A 21,978-nucleotide genomic window follows, 5' to 3' on the forward strand; every position below is an offset into this window, starting at 1 on the left:
ACTGTTTACGGGTCATTTTGAAGATGCTGATGTTGTCACACAGTCCGATATGAGCATGGCTGAACAATAGAAGGTGAATTTCGATTTTGCCACCTTGACATATCCTAAAGAAAGTGGTCAAAAATTGCTCAATTAAACATATACACAACACTGCTGAAACTAGGGCATCTCAAATTCCCTCCAACATTCATTATGGTAGACATTTCTGAAACTATTCCAAATATTTTCATTTACCCACCCTTGCCCCCACCTGCTCTACAGTATCTCACCCCCACTCCCCACCCTACAGTGTCTTATCTCCCCAACCCCCCTCACTTTCCTTTAAGCCCCCCCCCACTCACCTACTGTACCCCCACGCCCCCCCCACTCAACAGTGCCCTCCCCCCTCACCTACCCCCCTTGCCCCCCCCCACTCCACAGTGCCCCCCCCACTCAACAGTGCCCTCCACTGACCTATCTCCACAACCCTGGCCTTGCCCCCCACCCAACAGTGCCCCCCTCAATTGCCCCCACTCACCTCACCCCTAATTCTCCCCCTTGCCCCCACCCCCCAACTCAACATCTGCATACAGTGCCTCCCCATACCCCGCTCATCTCTTTTAGCTCCTTACGTCTTATGTCTCCTTACATTTCCTTACGTCTATAAAGAGATAGGACAGAATTTGACTTAAATATGTCATATTAATGATCATTATGGCCTTTTTTAAGGCTCTTACAATACATTGTATGGGTATATCATACATTGTCTGAATTAGCAGAGTGCCTTGAGTATTGAAATGGTTGGGGTTTGTGTCCTTGATGTTTTCCCATGGTTTACAGTACGTAGGGACTAAAGAAAGCGTACAGTTTAGGCGACATTTGTTATTATTATTTCTGGTTTAATGAAGTGCTGTGACCTCTGAGCATGTCAGACAGATTTATTAATGATCTTAAATGAAGGCCTAATGCCAAGCAGTGATGCCAAGCAGAAACTTTGGAAGGAAAAAGGCCCAATATTTTCAACAGATGGCCTGCATGTATTGGCTATTATTTTGAAGACTTTTGCTGGTTGCACAAGTCAAATTTAACGCTCTCACAAACGCATACAAAATAATTGTATGGGCATATTACACATTTTCTGAATCAGCAGACTCCAAAGAGTATTGAGGTTGTCCAATTTTGTGTCCTTTGTGTTCTTTCACGCCACAGAGATAAACGAAAGCAGACAGTTTAGCCAAGAGTTGCTGGAAAATGTGAGCTATGTCTGATTCAATGAAGTGCTGTGACCTCTGTGTATGTCAGACAGATTCACCAATGGGCTTAAATGAAAGCCTGAAAGGTAATTTCCAGTAATACCAGGCACCAGGGTATAGAATATTGGCAATACCCCACGGAATGAGCCTGAACTAGACATGCATCCGAATTCAAAGATGGAATATAATAGAGGGGGGTTGTCACTTCAAGAGCTGAAAAAAGGGGTTTCGCTACCACCCCGTGACTGCTATCAGGCTTTTTCTAGTAGTGGGGGGATATACCTTACCAAAAAAAATGTTAGCATTCCCCCCCCCCAGATGGCACCGATGGCCAAAATTTGGGGCTGCGGCTCAAGGCCTATTTGTTAAAATTACATTTTTCCAAGTAGGCCTACCCCCTGCAGTGTGCTCGCGTACCCCTAGTGGTACACGTACCCCTGGTTGGGAAACACTGCTCTAGGCTACTTAACCCTGTGATAATATACTTAAACAAAACAAAAATCTAACCCTAATTAGCAACTGCACTTGTTTTTCTGTAGGCCAGAGGTGCTCAAACTGTGGTACGCGTACCCAGAGCATCTTGCCACCAGGCAAGGCAGGCAGTCGCTTGGGGTCCCCAAGCCCCAAGATAATGAATAACAGCCCACATTTTACCACGGTAGTGGCGATTTTAGTTCAAATGCTCATTCTTTTGCATTTTCGCTTGGGGCCCCACCTGACCCTAGAATCGCCTCTGCGCGTACCACTGGTGGTACTTGAGACATCTCTGGTGGTACTTGGAAGAAGTATTCATTTTTTGTGCATTGATTTGAAGGCTGATCAAGTTGTTGCAGTCGAAAATGTCTCTTTGGTCTTACATTTTAATATTGAACTGTATGAATCTGAAAACATAATGCAGAATAATACAAGGCAAGCAAGACATTTAAAAACAAACTTGCACTGAATGTGACCATAGCTGTTGATGCTGTTATGAACCTCTCCTGTATTGATTGGCAAAAGTGAATATGGAAGGCCTTTTCTGTGATATTCATATGTTGGTTGTCAAGGTGGTACTCGGAGAGCTCAATATCTTCTGGGGTGGTACTTCACACAAAAAGTTTGAGAACCACTGCTGTAGGCTATATTTCCTGTTTACTTTGTATGTAGCTAGTGATGTTGGCAATTATGTCCTTGATTGTGTCGTTTTGGTTAAAAAGTGTCTGCGAAATGCAATGTAATGTAGGCTAATGTAATGTAAAACATTTTTGACAATTTTAGAATAGGCATTTGGTCTGACATCGATTATATAAACAATTTAATAATCATGTTTGGAAGTCAGAGGCGTGCTCAGTCCCTTTAGGAAGATGAAAAAAGTATTCTTGTGGGTGCTCTTTGGTTCAAGGTTCAATGTCAAAAAAGTTGTTTGAAAAGAGAAAAAACTTTTCTTCACCAAGGCACTCCAAAAAGTATAGTTAAAATGTCTTTATTGGCCGTACGGGGTGGGGACAGATTGAAAAGGTTGCTACAGAGAGAAACCTTTTGGATCTGGAGCTTCAAGGCAATGGAGCATCCAGGTCTTAATGAGGAAATGGACTACAGACCTTTTTTGTAACAATGTGTTCTTTTGTATTTTATCACTGCTATTGTACTCAGTATCTACTTTTTGAAATGTTTAATATACTGGATCTGCTATTTTTTGTAATTGTTTTCAAGTACCTGTTTGAGGGGGCGGGTCTTAGCTACACTTAAGTCTGTGGTGGGGGAGGTGCACTAATTGTGGGCAATCAACTAGTCAACAGGTGGAATGTTTGTCTAACAAAAGGCTTCACTGTGCCAGTATCACTATGCCCTGAAGAAGGCTCAACTGCCGCTACGCGTGGGCCATTTTAAAAGTCCTTAATGGACATGTCATAATAATAAAGACATTTTAACTATACTTTTTGGAGTGCCTTGGTGAAGAAAAGTTTTTTCTCTTTTCAAACAATTTAATAATCATTTTTTATTTTTTACATGTAATACCATATTAGTTCAAATTAAACACAAAGTAGTACCATATACATATGGTATACGTATCCGTATACATATAACAGATTCTCACCCATCCAAACCACCAAGCCATCATATCCTTCCCAAAGTGAAAAAAAATCCGAAAAACAGATTTAAAAAGTAATTTGACAACTCAACATGTAGGCTATGATACACAGAAAGTAAAGATAAGACTATAATACCGTCATGACTCAAGTTCATATCAAACATTTTGGCCTATATAAAAGAAATTATTCAATCGTCAAAAAAGTGAACAAAAATATGATGGTTTGGCAAAACCATTACAGTACATGACTGCACTAATGGGCAGCTTAGTTGATAGAAGGTCTTGTACCCAATGAGTCTCCAATGCTTTGGGTGGCGGTTTTGTTGACCCTGAATTCATTCTGGTCACCTCTGAAACAGCAGGACACAGAAGCACCGTTCAACACCTTCTCCTCATCTCACCATGGAAGCAGTTGGTACACATCTACATGTGGTAGAACATGCATGGCAATGTAGGGATGAAAGAAGAGCTTACACTTTTGTTTTTGATACAGCACCCATCCTAACCAGTGCATGCAAGGCATTCTTCAGCATGTCAGAGGACAAAGCCTCATAGGTCTGGAGCTCACCTGTGTGAAACACAGAACACAAAGGGTGATTTCATCACCACGATGGACACTGGCCAATTAAACTAGACACAACAATCAGTCAACTGTGATGTAGTTCTTAAAGTGGACCTCCGGGATTTTGGACACCGGACCTAATTTCCAATCAGCCAGGGTGTAAACAATGTGTCCAGAACGTTTTTTTCACATTCCATGCAGTCCTTGTGAATTCAGATGTCCATGTTGCTAAGCTAGCGCAAGTGAACGGCTATTGGTAGCCTGCCTCCAAAAATAGTCTTATCCAGTTGCAACAACATTCAAAACAACCCCATTATTATGCCAGACTGCAAGTGTAAATACTTGTCTTGATAGAATGAAGTTTGAAATTAAACCAACCTTGCAATCATGTTTGATCACCATCAGCAATTTGTGTTCCCTGATTTGAAAGCTTGACAGCCGCGGAGTGATATTCCTAGTACAAATCCCAGCTTCATTTGACACATCCGTAACTTCAATATTTGAAGTTTGTAAAACTGAACTTTTTTCTCCTCTCCCTGACCTCGCTCGCAAACACCAAGAGTAATGCTTTCTGTCCGACTGTGTCAGCCTTTTGTAACATTGAATCATATGCCATGACAATGTTTGGTTGTTACTAGTCTACAGAGCATATGTTGGCGAACAGAACAGTGCACCCATCTCTTCTAAATCCCTTTCATCCTCCCATTCCATCTCGTCTCAAAAAACATTCCATGTAATAACTAGAGCTACGAGTGACATATTTCACAATGTCAAGCCAGATCACATAGCGTTGCGTAACTTATGAGTCCATAGGAATAAGGCAAATCATTTCTAATTGTTAAGAATTGTGAGGCCTGAGTCCCCTGAGCAATCAAAAGTCAGACCTCTCCTCACTGCTCTTAGCAGCTGCCCATCCCCCGTTGCTGGTGGGCTACCTGTCCCCCCTCCCTCTACTGCTCTGCTCTCTCTGTTTGACCTGTACACCGGTGATTTTCCACTCCTGGCCCTTGACTGTGTTTCCAATTATGTATATTTTGCTTATGTCTTGTTTGTATTTTCTATTTACTTTTCTAGTAAAACCACGGTTTCCACGGTTTGCATTCCCATCTGTGTGTGTCTGACTTCATTGGACATCTTCATACTGTTCTGGCCGGACAGCCTGTGGTGTTTGTTGTATACCTGATCCAGCTCCCCTATCATACAGTCCTTTTTCGGGTGCACACAACAGCCATTTTTTTACACTAATGCCATTTGTTACAGCAATTACACAACAGTAAAGCATTAGGCCTACAACATGCAAATCCAAAAAGTTTGTAAAACTGAACGTTTTTCCCCTCTCCCTGACCTCGCTCGCAAACACCAAGAGTATTGCTTTCTGTCCGACTTTGTCAACCTTTCATAACATTGAAACATATGCCATGACAATGTTTGGTTGTTACTAGATGACCCGTGTGTCTACAGAGCATTAGATGTTGGCGAACAGAACAGTGCACCCATCTCTTCTAAATCCCTTTCATCCTCCCATTCCATCTCGTCGCAAAAAACATTTCATGTAATAATAACTAGTTACGAGTGACATATTTCACAATGTCAAGCCAGATCACATAGCGTTAAGTAACTTATGAATCCATAGGAATACGGCAAATCATTTCTAATGCCATTTGTCACAGCAATTACACAAAATAACAGTAAAGCATTACAACATGCCAAACCAAAAAGGGTAACTTCTAGCCCAAGTTTTGGCTAAAGTAGGCGAAGCCATTATCACTGAACCACTGGGCTACCATCATATAAGCCAGTCCCTCCAGGAAATCGCGATGTTGCGATCGCGTCGTTTTTCGCAACTTCAATGAATTCCCGCGAATTCTGCGCGAGAGCGCAACTTTAACCAATCACCGCGATTTTTGACCAATCCATGTTGCGCTGACTTCACTGACGTCGACAAACTTCCTTTCAAAAAGGATAATACAATAAAAAAAATACAATAAAAAAGTAACCTAGCAATCAGTCCCAGCACTTTACTATGCATGTACAAAGTTGTCGGTGAGGGGGAAAAAACTAATAAATACGAATGTAGGAAACGCCATGTTCTCATTGTGTGTCTGCTCGCATGGTCACAGGAGGGAAAATGTATGACTAGTCTGGCATAACCAATAGGCCTACATTTTTTAAATGTGCTAGGCACGGGCGGCGTTATTAAGAGGCTAGGGGAAGCTAAGCTTCCCCAAAGTTGTCATGAGAAAAAAATAAAATGAAAATATAAAATCATTTTTTTATTTCTATTGTTTTAATGGGTGGGAAAAGCGTGAAAAACATAATGTTTGTAAGAATAAAGAGACGGAAATTCGATGGCAAAATGTTACTGTCGATGTGTCGTAGCCAGGGTAACAGCACGCTTACTCGAGCGTCCAAAAAAAAACGACGCTGCCATAGCAACGCCTACACTATACTGAACAGTAACGCTATGCTGAATGCTGATAACCTAGCCTACTGAAATAGGCCAAATAATGAAGAGAAAAGAACCTAGCTGGGACATACGAAGGTTTTTTAATGTGAAAGTTTTAGAGTCTGAAGTGGACAGTGTCAACTGCAGCACCGAAGCTAACGAAGTTGGCTCCTCGACCGGCCGCCTTTCATCCTCAGCCTCCAGTCTCTTTGATCTCGATAGCTCCTCCGACAATCTCCCTCCGGCTACGGACTGCCCGCATGTCACCGACCCACCTACAAACACCTGCTGCCTCCCTCCTGTTACCAACGAGTTCCTCCCTCCTCATGATGTTGACCATTCACCAGACACCGATCTCCCTCCAACTCCACCATCAGATCTGGGCACCATGGACAGCGGCCCTGCGCAACCGATCTTGCCTCAATACCCCAAACATGACTTCGGTAAGCAGACCAGGGCATTTAGTGCAGAATACTTCAGGGCTTACCCGTGGCTTGAGTATAGCAAACAAAGAGATGCCGTGTTTTGTTTCCCTTGCCGCCAGTTTCTCTGCAATGTTAGGGACCAGGCGTTTACTGTTGGTGGGGTTAGGGACTGGAGAAATGTGAAGAAAAAAATAATTAAGCACATCGAATCAACTCAACATGAGCAGAGTGCAGAGAAATGGCAGTGCTACAAACAGTCCAGGCAAAGTGGTTCTGTTATTGCGCAGATGAGCACATCGATGAAAAAAAAAGTAGCAGACAACAGGAAATATGCCACAACCATCGCCGAAGTCGTTCTCTTCTTGGCGAAGCAAGGTCTTGCTTTTAGAGGACACGATGAGTCTGAAGGTTCAAGCAACAGGGGGAATTTTTTGGAAATGTGTGACGAAGCGAGATGTCTCTTTTTCAGTGATGCGCCAGAAATCAGCTTCTCTCATGTGCCATGACATACAGAACGAGCTGATAGAAATAGCTTCTGGAATGGTGTTGAAGGAAGTGATCAGGGAAGTCGAGGAGAATGGTTTTTTCACTATCATGGTTGATGAAGCTCGAAGCTATAAAGCAGAAGAAACGACCATCTGTGTGCGTTACACGCACAACATGGAAATTCAGGAACGTTTCCTCGGATTTGTTGACTGCTCGGAGAACGCTGATGCGGAGGCAATTCATGGTCTCATCAAAAAGTTCCTGGAAGACCATGGACTTTCCAAACTTCCCGTGGTTGCTCAGTGCTATGATGGCGCGGCCGTTATGGCTGGTAAAGTGAATGGAGTGCAGCAGCGGGTACGCCAGGATCATCCCAGTGCTGTCTACATCCACTGCATGGCGCACAAGTTAAATCTGGTGCTGATTGAGGCGTGCAAAGTCAACCGAGTAGCCTCCGGTTTTTTCAATGTCATGGAAGCCCTGTACACATATTTTGGTCAACCTGGAACTCACCATGCCTTTTTACAGATGCTGAAACAGCTGGGAGTGAAAGCAGAACTGTCGGCCTTGAGTGACACGCGATGGGCTTGCAGATGGCATAACGTAAAAGCAGTGAAACAGTCGTTCAACTCCATCACTGCAACCCTTGAGGAATTTTCTGTGCCACCATACCGCCGATTCACAGAAGCTTCGGGTCTGCTTCACAGCGTAGGGAGACTGGAATTCTGTGTCGGCCTGATTGTTTTCTCACATGTCCTGCGCATCATCCACGTCGTATCCCAGGCCCTTCAGAAAACAGACACCACGCTTGCTCAAGCTTCCAGTGTCCTGCAGACCAGCATCCGCGGACTTCAGGGCATGCGAAACAACTGGGAGGAAGTGTGGGGAGAGGTCGTCACTTTCTGTGAGTCGAATGACATCTCTGTCACAGAGCCAGAGCGCAAACGGCATGCGCCCGCACCGACCACTCCTGAGAGTCCCAAAGAGACATGGGTGAAACGTGTCTTTTACCCAGTTATCGACACAGTGGTTGAAGCCTGTAACAAACGTTTCTCGGAGGATGCAATGGAAATCGCTCGATGTGTAGATGCCGTGTTGCAGTGCGACGCTAATGGCGCATCAGGGCTCATTAAACAATATGCGTCCACACTCTCCATCAACATGGACTTGGCCCATGCAGAGATGTCCATGGTGAAACTGAGTTCGGGGGGAGTGTCATTGGCAAATCTGAAGTCTGCTGCCCTGACTGGATTTTATCCAAACTTCGCCAAACTGCTTAAACTAGCCCTGTCACTCCCAGTTGGAACAGCGACATGTGAACGCTCTTTTTCAGCAATGCGCCGGGTTCGGAACTGGATGAGGACAACCATGGGTCAACAAAGGCTCTCATCTCTGTCACTTCTGTACATCGAGAGTGACATAACCAAGATGATTAAACCAGAGGACATCGTTGACAAGTTTGATGCAAAGGCCCCGCGACGCATGCTGCTTCATTAAGGTAAAGCATGAACATGTTTTTAAGATAATAACAGGGTATTACAAGGGTATTTTGCTTTTTTTAATAAGCCTAGGCTATTGTAGCATAGGCCTACATAATATTTTAAATGTATTTATTTTTTTAAAAGAACAAATAGGCCTATTATAGGCCTATGGTATTCGTGTAACTAGTGTATGATACGCTTATTAAGGTGACCCCCGCCCTCTTTACTTTTATTATTGTCGTTTCAGAGAGGAAATGCTGGCCGAGCACGCACCGAGCGGACTTGGAGCATATGAGACTGTCCAAATGAATTCCCCCCCCCCGGGCCTAGTCTATACCAAAGTTCAAGTTCAAGTTCAAGAGTAAAGGCTGCGCGATGTTTTCCGGAAGATGTTTTTTCTCTCACCCTTTTTGCGAGATGCAAATAGCATTAAAGACGAGCCATTTTAAAACGAAAAAAGCCTTGTTGTGACTCAATGCTTTTCAAATGCGTCTAAAATACATAGGAAAATGCGTTGGACACGCTATGGTATTTGGAATGAATGAAGTTTGCAAACGGAATAGTAGGCCTATATCGCTATCAGAATTTCCTGCAAATGCGCTGATGACAGGCAGTGGAAAGCAGTGGCGGCTGGTAGTCTGTCAAACAGGGGAGGCTGTTCAATTACAATATGTCCAGAACGCAAAAAAAAAAAAAAAAAAGGGGGGGGGGGCAATTTTGACACACATCTTACATTGGTCCTGAGCCACATATGGCCTCACACACTAAAGGACTCTTGTTGAAACAAATGTGTTAATCATTAATCATTATCCCCCTTGTAGCCTATGTTTTTTTATTATTATTATTATTATTATTATTATTATTATTATCATTAGGCCTACCTCCGCCACATAATTGATGTGATTGATTTTGCCTTTGTCTTTGTTCATTACTGGGTGCACGGCTTAAGAGGTCGCAAAATCTTTAATTATTTACCAGACATTGCCAACACAGTAGGAAACAAGGACTCGCCTATCACGGGACAGTTAACCAGTTGATCAGACACCACGAAAGCTCAAAAGAAACGGTTGTTCTTCCCTACCTTTTTCACCAAGTCAATATTAGGCAGTGCTCTGCTCTGCTCCTTGATATTCATTTTCTCCTCATAAGGACGACTGGAATTCGCCAGAATTTAATCCACAATGCTTGGCATTTTGCATAGCTCTCTTAGCTTTCTTGCAAGCTAGCCCTAACGAAAAGTAGGCAAGTTAACCTCAACTTTTGAATTGGGAGATTGAAAAGGATAAGGACTAATAATGCCACTATTAAGACTTTATTCGCAACACTAGGTTTACAAGAATATGTACACAAAACTGGAGTACACCGCAATGAATAGCTTCCCCACTGGTTACACGACGAAACTTCTCAGTCAAATTAATAACATATCCGCATTTCGAAATGAAATCAACTACTGTAGCCTACTGACACGGGGTTCACCCAATCACAAGTCGGAGCTTCAGTCTCCGGTACCTCCCCCCTCCTCTCTCTTCTCCATTCACTCCCAGTGAGGCTCAGTCTCAAAATCAAAAAAATTTCACGGCAATAGCCAATGACCGTTTAGCATTTTGCCATTGGAAAAGCGTACAATTCCACATGCCATTGAAGTCCATTGAGACTCGACTCGCTTGCGTTGTCATGAGCGAAAAAAAAACTCGTGCGAGTCTCGGGATCCTATTACAGATTGGTTTCATCTCTAAGTTGAGCACATGCATTTTCTATGAAGCTGGGTCTGAAATAGCAATGTTATTAAGTCGTGTAAAGCATTAGTTTACATACTTCTCCGTGATTTTGGACAGGAGGCTGCGCCTCCCTTGTACTCAAAGAGGAATCGCCTCTGGTGGAAAGCAGCGGAGCAGGGTATCTGAAGGTCTTAAAATACACCATTTTGCAGTGTTTTTGTCAACATTTTCTTGCAGAGGACCATATCCCCGCACTCCCTGCAACATTATATATGATAACAATAATAATATATATTTAAAAAAAAAAAAAAAAAAATTAGCTTCCCCACGGGCGTTGTTATAGCGCCGCCTATGGTGCTAGGCCTACATAAATATATAATTAACACTTCATGACAGTCATCTACATTACGCCAAGTATATGGGCTCCTACAACAAGATGTTTTCTTTTTTCTAAAGCGGTCCACCTGCTGGACCACTTTGGTGTTTGACTTGTGCGCATACAGAAGGCAACATTTTCCCTCCGAATTGAGATGCGCAAATGTCTTGTCCACAACAAAGGAGTAATTTCCATCCTTCATTGTGAATGCTGCGTGCGTGCCTGGCCGATACAGTAATCTCTTTCGCGCAAATTGGGCTATGGCTGGATATGAGCACTTGGTGACCGTGGTGACCGTGTCGTCAAATCACTTTCGTTTAACCTGGCGCGGTCAAACGGGCAAGAAACACTGTACATGAATAAAACCACAGCAGACACGTTGGAAAGGTGTGGGAGTAAGTTGGAAAACTACTTTCTGTCTCTCCCTCTCCTTCTCTCTTCCTTGCGCGATTGACGGTATTGATTGACAGCTGAGACCTCCGTTCTGCAGGCGACGTGGTGTTTTATAGCCTAGATAACAATCTCGTCGTCTTTTATATTCACAAGAGCACCAAAATTAATATAATTTCTGAACATTACTCAGCAAGCACCCTTCACAACAGGAAATCTGTGAACTCCATCCTTGTTACATTGAATGATGATCATCAGCCGTTAATTTAAAGCCGGCTGACGGCGCGGGAGAACAAAAAAAAAACCTAGGCCTATGCCTTCTTTCGAAAGCGACCCCTCCCTCTGCTTTTATTTGTGTTGCTTTTGACAAGCTTGAAAATTAAACGCCGACACAGGCAGGCTATGTAGCAGACGACTCACATTAACCAGGATTTCAGTCACAAGAGTTCCTGTCACCACGTAGCCTACCCTCTTCAACTGGGTGGACATGCCCAATTTCGTCCGCCTACTTATAGTTAATTATGTATACACTGTTTAAGTCAGGAATGGATATCGACATGATACGAAGTTTGTATGCTTACAATTTGAAACGGTGATGACATTCTATACAGAGTCAAACGGCCATAAACGGCATTGTAATGAAGGGTGTCGTAATGGCAGCATGAAAGAGATGGAACTCTTCACGGCATTCTGGCTAAAAACTCGCCCTGGCCGCTTCCCTGCTTTGCTTAAGGACCAAAATTATAATATAAACATGGAAATAATATAAAAACACCAGAGGACTGGAATGTGGCAGTGTTCTTTACTTTCAAGCGTGGGGAAACACATTAAAAATCGCAACAAAAATCGCACCTTTCACTTCATGCCGCAACAAAATCGCAACAACACAGTAAGAAGCTCCGCAACTTTTATCGCGATTTTCTGGAAATCCTCGTGCACCATCTGGCAATTCCGACCGCGATTTTTTGAGAAAATGCCCGCGATTTCCTGGTGGGACTGATAAGCAGAAAGCATAGCAACAAACCTGTTCTTTGGAGACTGTTGGTGCGTGCCACAAATGTTTTTGGTAGACCTGAGAATGCGGTTGGCACCGCAAACACTTTTAGAGTGTTCCGTGTAGGTATTAGACTTTGAGAAGGACTTTGTGAAGTCGTCAGGACTGAAATGGTCACTGCAAAGCACCCGGGTAGCCTACGGAGCGTTTCCATCGGTGTGTTGATGTCTAGCCCTGCAGCCAGGAGCCAGAGTTTGGTTCTTTCAACATCTTTCACTGGAAACCAATGGAAACTTGTCGATACCCATCTGTGGGCTTTATTATTGCAGTTGGTATATACACACTGATGTACCATATTGCGATGTCGTTGGGTTTTAATCCACTATTCGATCCGAAAGCAGTTGTAAAACTACCGCAGAAATACACCAGCGGCGATCTGAGCGAGTCGAGCAACGGAAGTAATTGACTTTGTATTGAGTCGAGAGACAAAAGCGATTCTGGAGACTAGAGCGATTTGCGCGACGAGCGCGACAATTTGAAGTTGAAATCTTTTCAACTTTCTATGACGCGGTTCGGCGACAAGCCGCGACAGCCAATGACTGTATAGAGGTCAGTGACCACAGCCAATGGGAGTGCTTGAATGCTTTGCCTTCTGCCTGTACGGACATACTCTCGTCTCCTCAATCTCTCGTATCGCTTGCTGCTACACTCTGTCGCTTGAATCGCGTCGCCGCTGGTGTAGCCTTGATTTGCGATGTCTCTTACGGCTCCCTGAAGTGGGTGGGTAGGCCTACATCACAACTGAAGAGAGCAAAGTAAAATTCCGCTGACCCCGAGAAAATAGTCTCTCAACATGGCAAAAATCCACACAATGCAAGGTTCAACATCATTCTACTAAGACAAATATTTACACTTGCAGTCTGGCATAACGGTTTTGTTTTGAATGTTGTTTAAACGGGATAAGACTATTTTTGGGGAGCAGGCTACCAATAACCGTTCACTTGCGCTATCTTAGCAACATGGACATGCGAATTCACAAGGACTGCATGGAATGTGAAAAAAACGTTCTGGACACATTGTTTACACCCTGGCTGACTCAGAAATGAGGTCCGGTGTCCAAAATCCCGGAGGTCCACTTTTAACAATAAACAGAATGGGAATTGTCAAATATGTATATTCCTGATTGAATGCTTACCATCAAGGATGAGTTTCAGACAGAAGGAACGCACTGCTGTTACGTACTGCCCCTCTGTGAAAACCAGTGTGGTATCCTCAATAAGATGATGAAAAACGGCCTGTCCAGAAGAAAAATCTCAAAACACACATGCATACATACACCTCTCCAGCCCAATACTGGTTGGGAAACACAGCAACTACATATTTTAGCATGGGGGAAGAAAATGCCATTTGGTCATTATCTTTCACGTATTCTATCTCTAGGCATCAGTACAGTTGTGTGTGACATCAATATAGTTTGGGAGTAGTATAGAACATGACCATGTACTGTACATACTAGCTGAAATTAAATGAAAAAGAAATTCAACGATGGCAATGTCGGTGTGAATTTAGAGTGATAATCCACCCTTTATTGAATGATTAAAATCTAAGAAAGAAACCAAATGCAATGTAGCCTTCTAGTAAATGGATTAGATTAGCTCACACTGATGTACAGCAATGGTTGAATGTTCTCTTCATAATGAGCTCAGATCTTGGTACGCTTATTACCTGATATGTTTGTATGAAGGGCTGGATAATGGTCTGAAGAAACTTTGCTGTGTCGTCATCCATTAAAACCACTTTTTGATCAGAAGTCTGTAGCACCCCACACCTCTCTAACTGTGAGCAAGCCTCATCAAAGTCCTTCAGAACACACAAGATGACATACAGAATGTAGGTTGGATCATCATATAGCATAGAAACTACAGTATAACTAGAAGTAGAAGTAGAAGTACTCTAAAAGATGTAATAACAACACTAGTAGCAGCATGATATTACAAAGTTGAAACTATGTAGTAACACTAGTCTAGTTATTACATTTGTAAGAATACCTCTACTTCTACTTCATACAACTCTGGTAAAACTTACCTGCACACTCATTCCAGGCACAAAGACAAACTCACCGGCGAAAAGCTCTTGCAGAAATTTAAAGCGTTCCAAAACATCCTCTATAACGAGTGAAACACAAGTTAAGGGGTGTGGTAAATCATGTTCAGTATTTCTACTCAGCAGGGAACATGGCATTTTTATTTGTGGTAAAATGTAATTACAGCAAGAGACTCTCATTTATATAGCATTAATGACTATGCATATAAAGAACTACAAAGAGTATGCTGTTATGTCAAATGTCTTTAAATGCTTCTTTTCATTAGCCCTTCCTGCCTCTCTTACTAACCCTTTTTGCTGCTGGGGACGGATGCCATCGCCATAATAACCAGAGTAGGCCGCACAAACACATGCATGGCCTGGTTCCTGTAGGAGGCACACATGAGCCTGATAACTGCTCGTCTGAACACGCCCGTCTCAGGTGTGACGGCCCCCTCGTCTCCAGGCCCCTCCTCCTCAAGCAGCTGCACCCGACCCTCCTCACAACACACCACTGACTGGTGCAGAGACAAGCTGGATGACATCACATCCTCAACAGACATGTGTCCTGATGGGAGGGGATGAGAAGGTGAAAAAAAAGAAGGATGGGAAGGAGGAAACATCTTCTGTTCAGTTGTGTCATGCATGCTGGTTCTTGTGTAACTTTGTTACAATATGTAGTAATAAACAAAGGGAAAATATACTGTATCAGTCAGCACATTTCCCTAATAAAAAGTAATTTAACATGTAAATGTTGTCTTCTACCCCATAACATTACCAGGCCAGTCCAGATGAGCCCCAAACTTCAGGACAAGATCCCTGAGCCAGGTGGTACGCTTGGTAAGCATGTCCAAGTCCAGACCCTCAGGGTTTTGGAGCAGAATGAGGGCAACTAGGCTCCAGGGGCTTACGACCATACCCCTCTCCTGCAGGCGCACCACTTCATGCGCTAGGACACGGACAAATGCCTCTTCGCCACCCTCAGGGGGCATGTTTCTTAAATGTTTAGAAGTAAACCATAATGAACCAAAGGTTTTAAGGGAGAATGCAACAGAAAGGTGTAGCCCTTTCATGCAGTTGGGATCACCAGTGATCTGACTCACTGTTTGCGAAAGCTCAACTACATCACAGCAACATTGCTGAGAGGCTTAAAGGTGCACTGTGTAAGATGGTGGCCAGAGTAAGTATTGCAACTATGCTGCTCATTACCTCCAAGGACGGATAGTTCGCTGCTGTGTGCGCAGCCTGCCACAAGAGGGCCGTCAAAAAGGTTACGTTGCCAAATTTGATCCTTTCATGAATATTGTATGAGTAATAAACCAATATTCACTACTAGTATGACCAAGATACAGTACGTATTGCAGCTAACGTCTATTTCCCAGCCATAATGAATACTTAGAAATTGATGGTGGCTGTATTCGTGAAAAATCTAACATTTATGAATGGGCAGCATGAATTCTGAAAATAAACTACTACAATGTTACATAGTGCACCTTTAAGTAACATAAGACTTAAGACTTGGTCCTTAAACCATGTTGGTAACATGCTTATAATACAGGTTCTGCATGAAGGAGATATAAGGTTTCTCTTATAGGGTGTCTTGTAGGGTGCACTCCTTACCTGGGGCCTGATTTATATGTGATCCTGCTTTTGAAAAGCTCTCTCACAGAGATGGGCTGGCCAAAACGCAAGTGGATAGAGCCATAGTGTCCCTCCAGAAAATATAGAGCTTTTAAGAGGCCCTAAATAGTCACAACAGGAAAACACTCAAAACCACAATCACAATAGGATTGAAATTCATTTACAAAATATTGATTTAATATAGTTCAGAACACGAGGGATTCATGCACATTTAGTTAAAGACTTTGTACCACAAAATTGTACAACAAAATTACCATCAAAGTCCTTACTGACCGGACATGAAATTAGACATCAACACAGTACAATCCATGTGAGGTACCGAACTTTGAAGAAGAGCATACCAGAGTGGACTCCTTTGGTTTGGGAAAACCCAGCAGCTCATGGGCCAGCAGAGACTCCTCCAGCACCCGCTCATAGCTGATGCTGATAGGTACCAGGCTGACATCATACACCTCACCCTTAAAAAAAGGATCGAGAACCATCTGCATCATTCCTAACACACACACACACACACACACACACACACACACACACACACACACACACACACACACACACACACACACACACACACACATACAGTCATTATACTGTATATACAGAGGCTGAGTGAAAAAAGCATCAGTCATAAAGTGGTAATGAATTTTAGCAATCCTTGACAAATACAAAACATGTATTTGCTGTATAAAAACAAATACATCAATATACAGTATCTACACTTTGTACAGTATTTGTTGGCATATCCTTCAGCTCTTGCAATATGTTTTACCTAGCTTTGGATTCAGAGACTTCAGAGTTCGGCTTCGCCATCCTTCCACATAGAACTCCACAGGGGCATGCCCAGTCTGTCAACAAAGAGTTCAACACTTTATTATAAGACAGGACAGTAGACTGTCTTAAAGTATTGTTACAGCCCGACTTGTTGGCGGGACTGCGACATCAAAAAGGAGACAACAGATTAAATATTCCTCTTTTACTTACAGTCTAGATTCATAATCATGTGGTGCAGCATGGCATGGGCTGAGTGAATGGCTGAAGTGCATGTCAGTGAGGAAGTGGAGAATGGAGGCACATAGAACAGTGTGGGAGAGAGAGCAGAACAGAAAGGCGAGAGAGCAAGGAGAGAGAGGACGACACACAGCCAAGGAGGGCCTATATAGCGTGCACCAACCGAGGCTCACCTGATGATGTCAATTAAGCCTCCTGGCACCAGACTTGCCCCTGCACTGACATATTGGTGCTAGGAGGGGCCACATAGGGTTGTGAGTAAAAATGCATAGCCTACCTGCAAATGTATCCACCTCCTCTTCTTTTGCCTCCTGCTACTTTTGTCTATGATGATACCGGTTTTGTTTTGTTCCAAAAGGAGTGCAAGCACGATTCACAGATGTACTTAGCTAATTTGCTGTATATTTGGATAATAAGTGCAAAGTGCTCAGTTTCTGTTTCTGTTTCTGTTTCCTGAAGATGGACTCACGTGACAGGCAGTGCAGCTGTTACGCAACAAGAAGTGAGAACAAACGCTCAACTCAAAGTGTACTCCATTAGTCTAAAATTGCTTCTTCAAGACAGATGTTTTGACTGTAAACAAAGATGTGTGATTTTGCTGGAATGTTTTAATGCAATAATGAGTGGCCAACACAAATGTGCCGCCTTCTTTTACCTGCGCTGCATAGATTTGCTCTGTGCAGAAAACAGAGGAATGCGAGATTGCTCACGCGCACAGTTTAAAGCAGCTTAATTATGAAATCAAAAAAGCAAATTGTTGCAAAAATAGTACCAGCACTTAGTACAAACTCTAATGCTTTCACATTTGTGATGTGAAGTGTACAGTGAAAACTTGAAATGTCCAATGCAACATATGCAGAACAGGACAGTCACCTTACATTTTCAAAAAAAGAAAAAAAAATGGTATAAGGGTATCAAGGGTATAAACAAACATCTATCTGTTTGCCATTTGTTGCAGCCATGTCTAAATCCCAATTCCCCACGGAACACCTTTAAGAATTAATAAGGTCTTCTTCCTTTATGTATCAGTGATCATACAATAATAAAAACAGTAGCACCTACCAGCTCTACACATACAGATAGTGTTTATCATAACCTTTGACAATGATTAACCAGCTTTCTTGACTAAGTGTTGAAAGGCAGTCAAATACACATACTCTCACAATGGTGTGGACATACTCTGACAGCACTGCCCAGTAGAGTTTATCGGCCCTAATTCCTCTGCCAATATAGAATGCTCCAGAGCGCCGCAGAACCTCTCCCATCAGCCTCATCCCCATGAGAGCTAGGCAAGACGATGCAAAAAAGAGGTGATTTAAAAGAAAGCTACATAGAACAATTACTTACAAATTATATGGAGTTTTATATGGCGTTACAAAAACAGTAATCCATCAGCCAGACAAGAGATAGTCTAGTGTGACAGAGTAGTCTTCACATTGGGTATAAGATTCAAGATTTATTTTGTTACATGTCATTATAGGTGAATAAGAGAGCAATATTCTTTGTGTTTTGTCTCCAAAAGATAAAGAAATGAAAGGTGTGAGTGTGTGTGTGAGAGAAAAATATATTTTATGAGTTTCCCACCTCTGCCGGCTGCAATGACTGGTATGGAGAGGTCATAGGTGAACAGGATGTATGAGAGAACCAGGAAGTCTGCATAGCATCTGTGATTGGGCAGCAAGATGACTGGGTGCTCCTGCATGGCCTCCCGAAGCTACATGATGAAAATGAGGAAACAGTAAGCATAAGCTAGGTCAGTGGTTCCCAAACTTGGGGCCAGGACCCCTGTAGGAGTGGGGTGGGGGTATGGGGTGCTTTCAGAGGGGTCACAGAGAGAAAGGACGGTGTGCACAAAACCTTGAATATAAGCTTTCATGTGATACAATTCCTTAACACTGCTGTGCTTTCATAACCTGATTTACATCATCTGGCTGCGTTCAGCTACGCGAGAGCATATCAGATGGCAAGAGTCAGGTAAGTGCTTTCATGCTACCACAGGTGTATTCATAGGCTATTATCTATGTCCCCCAATGACTACACCCCTCTTAAATTACTCTACCATTGCATTGACCAAATTAACAATTGGATGTCTCACAATTTGCTCCAGCTGAAAATAGATAAAACTGAAGTAATTATATTCGGGAAAAGGGAGGAGAGACAAAAGATTGCTTCTATCCTTGAAACTAAGGGGCTGAAAGCAAGGAGGGATATAGTTAAAAACCTTCGTGTCCTTATTGACAGCGAACTTTAATAACTTTAATAGTCACACGAAAGCCATTGCTAAGTCTGCATTTTACCACGTAAAAAAAAAGTTTCTAAATTTAGAGGCCTTATGTCAAAACATAATCTGGAGAAGATTCAAGATGCAAAAGCGTCTAAGATATTGTCATATTAGAAATTTGTCTTTTGATTGAAGGTGTGTGTGTGTGTGTGTGTGTGTGTGTGTGTGTGTGTGTGTGTGTGTGTGTGTGTGTGTGTGTGTGTGTGTGTGTGTGTGCGTTTGCGTGTGCATGTGTGTCCAGTGAGTCCAGTCCAGTAGAGGTGACAGATGATAGCCTGTTTCAGTTCTATGGAAGAGGGAGGGTGTCCTCATAGATGTGAGAATCTTGAAGACGGGCACAAGGTCGAGATGTCGTAGAGACGACACTTGAAGTAGGTCTTCATTTCTACATTACTATACATACCTTCATTTCTGGTAGGGTTGATTACTGCAAGTCTTAGTCTTTTTAAAGGCCTCCCCAAAAAGACCATCAAACAGCTTCAACAATTCCAAAATGCAGCAGCAAGGATTCTTCCGAGAACAAGGAACTTTAATCACATTACTCCAATCGCTACATTGGCTCTTATTTATTTTACCATGTGTTTTATCTTAATGTTAATGTCTTTGACCCTAATTTCTTTCCTACTTTATTGTTTCCCATCTTTTTGCATTTTTTATTCATTTTTATTTTTTGTGAAGCACATTGAGTTGCACCTGTGTATGAAATAAGCTACACAAATAAATTCGCCTTGCCTTGTCTATTATGTAGCCTCTTTATGTTACACAGATGCACAAATTTGCCTACATTTATCATCACACAGTGATCAATAACCTCATTACCATAATTGTGGAGTGACAGAGAGTTTTCATCTACTGTCAACCCATCATTGTGCCCCCTGTTAACAATTTACATACCTTGGTCAAACCCCCACCGCCCATGCACATATGACTTCTGAAGATGATGTAGTTACCCTATTCATGCCTTCCTCATTCACCATTATCCTGTGATAGACCCTCTTCAGAACTTTGCTGAGTGTATATGCCAGGAATCGAATGCAGCAAAGCTGGAGGTTGTGTGCCATCTCTCTCAGTATCTCAGCAGCTTTCTCCTTGATGTTTTCCAAAGGTTCCCCACTTTCTTTGGCCATCTACACATATGGTTATCAGTGTATCGGTTTATCACAACATACAGTATGTTCAGAATGTAGGCCTAGATATGAGTACAGTCTATTTGTAACCATTAATACATAACAGCTGCAAAAAAAATCTTGATTTGATCTTTGAGTACTATTATTATTACAAGTAGTTTAAAAATGAGGTCATGCAGGTGTGCAAATTGCTCCTAATTTTTACACTGGGTTCAAGAATAAGAACTTGCAAGAAAGATCATCAGATGTGTGAATCACTCAGGGCTGTAACATAGGCCTACCTCTTCGGCAACATCATGCAAGCTCTGTGAGTTAAGCACTGTTTGGTTGAGGACACTTGCTGAAGTGGGTGGGTGTCCCTTGTAGGGTGGCGGAGAAAACGTCCTTAGGGCATGGCTCAGGTCACTACTACTTCTCCGTTCCTCAAGAATATCCAAGAATGCTTCTGTCTCACCTGTCTTCTCAGGTATCAAGCATAGGACAACACAGTAAAACATCATCACATGAACGATAACACTTCGCTATTGGAAAACATATTGAGTGATGGCCCTGACAAAGAGATGTGGATGTGGATGTAAACATTTGATTTTATATTGGGTTTAAAATTACTTCTTTGGAATGGTTGGCTAACTTCCTTTGTGTAGCCTATATTTTATCCACTTTGTTCAATACTTATGTGTTATCATCACTCTGTCACTCATTCTAAATAGTGTTTTGCTGTGAGGCTGTATAGGCCACTACCTGTGCTTCAATAAGGTTGTGCCATGGATGACAATCTGAATGCCGAAACACAATTTTGAACTGCAGTGCCAAGTCTCAACATTTCCGAGATGGGCTTAATTCACGTTTTCTAGGTCACAAATTGTATTGCAACGTAACCATGCACGCTCTAAAGAATAGGTCCACGGAGGCGTCTGATGGCAAGGTGGGTGTTAATGGAAACGGTAAATCAACTTGTTTTTTGTTTCTTTCATGATGAATAGGCAAAAACGAAAGTAAAACTTGGGGTTTAGTTCTTGACACGTGTTTCATATTTGAGTGTAGCCTAGCTAGCTAAACACAAAGCGAAGAAACAAACTTATAGGCCTAAAAAGCACATAATTACCGCCCACTGCAGGGTCTCCATTGCAATCCGCAAAAATTCCAATAGCCCACGAAAAGTCCTAACCACAGACCTGGATCTGTGGTCCTAACACCTCGACTTGGAGCCGACAGAGATGAGGTAAGTGATACACGGTAAATGCCACGCCCTACACGTTGATGAGTTGACGGACGTGTAGGGTAGGTTGCACTTTTGTGCATGCTGTAGCGGCTATGTGCGCAGTTAGTAATTGAATTCGTTCAGAATGTTGTAGGCCTATTGAGGACATTAAGTACGCCTAGGCCTGAATCAAATGTGAATGTTGTAAACATATTTCAGTCTCGCGGAAAAAAGATCCACAATCTGCAATAGCCTAAAATAGGCTACACGCATGGTTCACTCAAATGTCAGTTTACATCCCTGATGTGTAGGCCTATGTAGCCTAAATTATGTAAACTCAAAGGTGAACCGTGTAATATTTTTTGTAGGCCTAGTTATTTCCAGAATTCATGCTGTCTATTCACAAATGTTACCTTTCTCATGAATACTTATCACCACCATACATTTCTAAGTATTC

At 42.6% G+C, this 21,978-nt stretch overlaps 1 protein-coding gene across 2 annotated transcripts; it reads right to left on the reverse strand.

The window, feature by feature from the left end:
• Positions 1-1,848: 1,848 nt before the first annotated feature.
• On the reverse strand, positions 1,849-21,566 carry LOC134438798 (dihydroxyacetone phosphate acyltransferase-like). Of its 2 annotated transcripts, XM_063188458.1 has the most exons (15): positions 21,426-21,566; positions 20,602-20,778; positions 20,144-20,320; positions 18,497-18,626; positions 18,070-18,197; positions 16,674-16,749; positions 16,246-16,397; positions 15,884-16,005; positions 15,042-15,259; positions 14,574-14,831; positions 14,267-14,346; positions 13,907-14,041; positions 13,377-13,476; positions 3,778-3,871; positions 1,850-3,653 (listed from the first exon to the last, which is right to left on the reverse strand). In XM_063188458.1, the coding sequence occupies exons 1-15, from the start codon at positions 21,444-21,446 to the stop codon at positions 3,569-3,571; spliced, it is 1,953 nt and encodes a 650-aa protein (XP_063044528.1). In that variant the 5' UTR covers positions 21,447-21,566; the 3' UTR covers positions 1,850-3,568. The 2 variants fall into 2 exon arrangements, with proteins under 2 accessions (XP_063044529.1, XP_063044528.1); XM_063188459.1 differs by lacking the exon at positions 20,602-20,778 and having other exon boundaries at positions 1,849-3,653; positions 21,426-21,560.
• Positions 21,567-21,978: the final 412 nt, after the last annotated feature.

This window comes from Engraulis encrasicolus, chromosome 22 (genome assembly GCF_034702125.1).
Source record: "Engraulis encrasicolus isolate BLACKSEA-1 chromosome 22, IST_EnEncr_1.0, whole genome shotgun sequence".
NCBI classification, from domain to species: domain Eukaryota; kingdom Metazoa; phylum Chordata; class Actinopteri; order Clupeiformes; family Engraulidae; genus Engraulis; species Engraulis encrasicolus.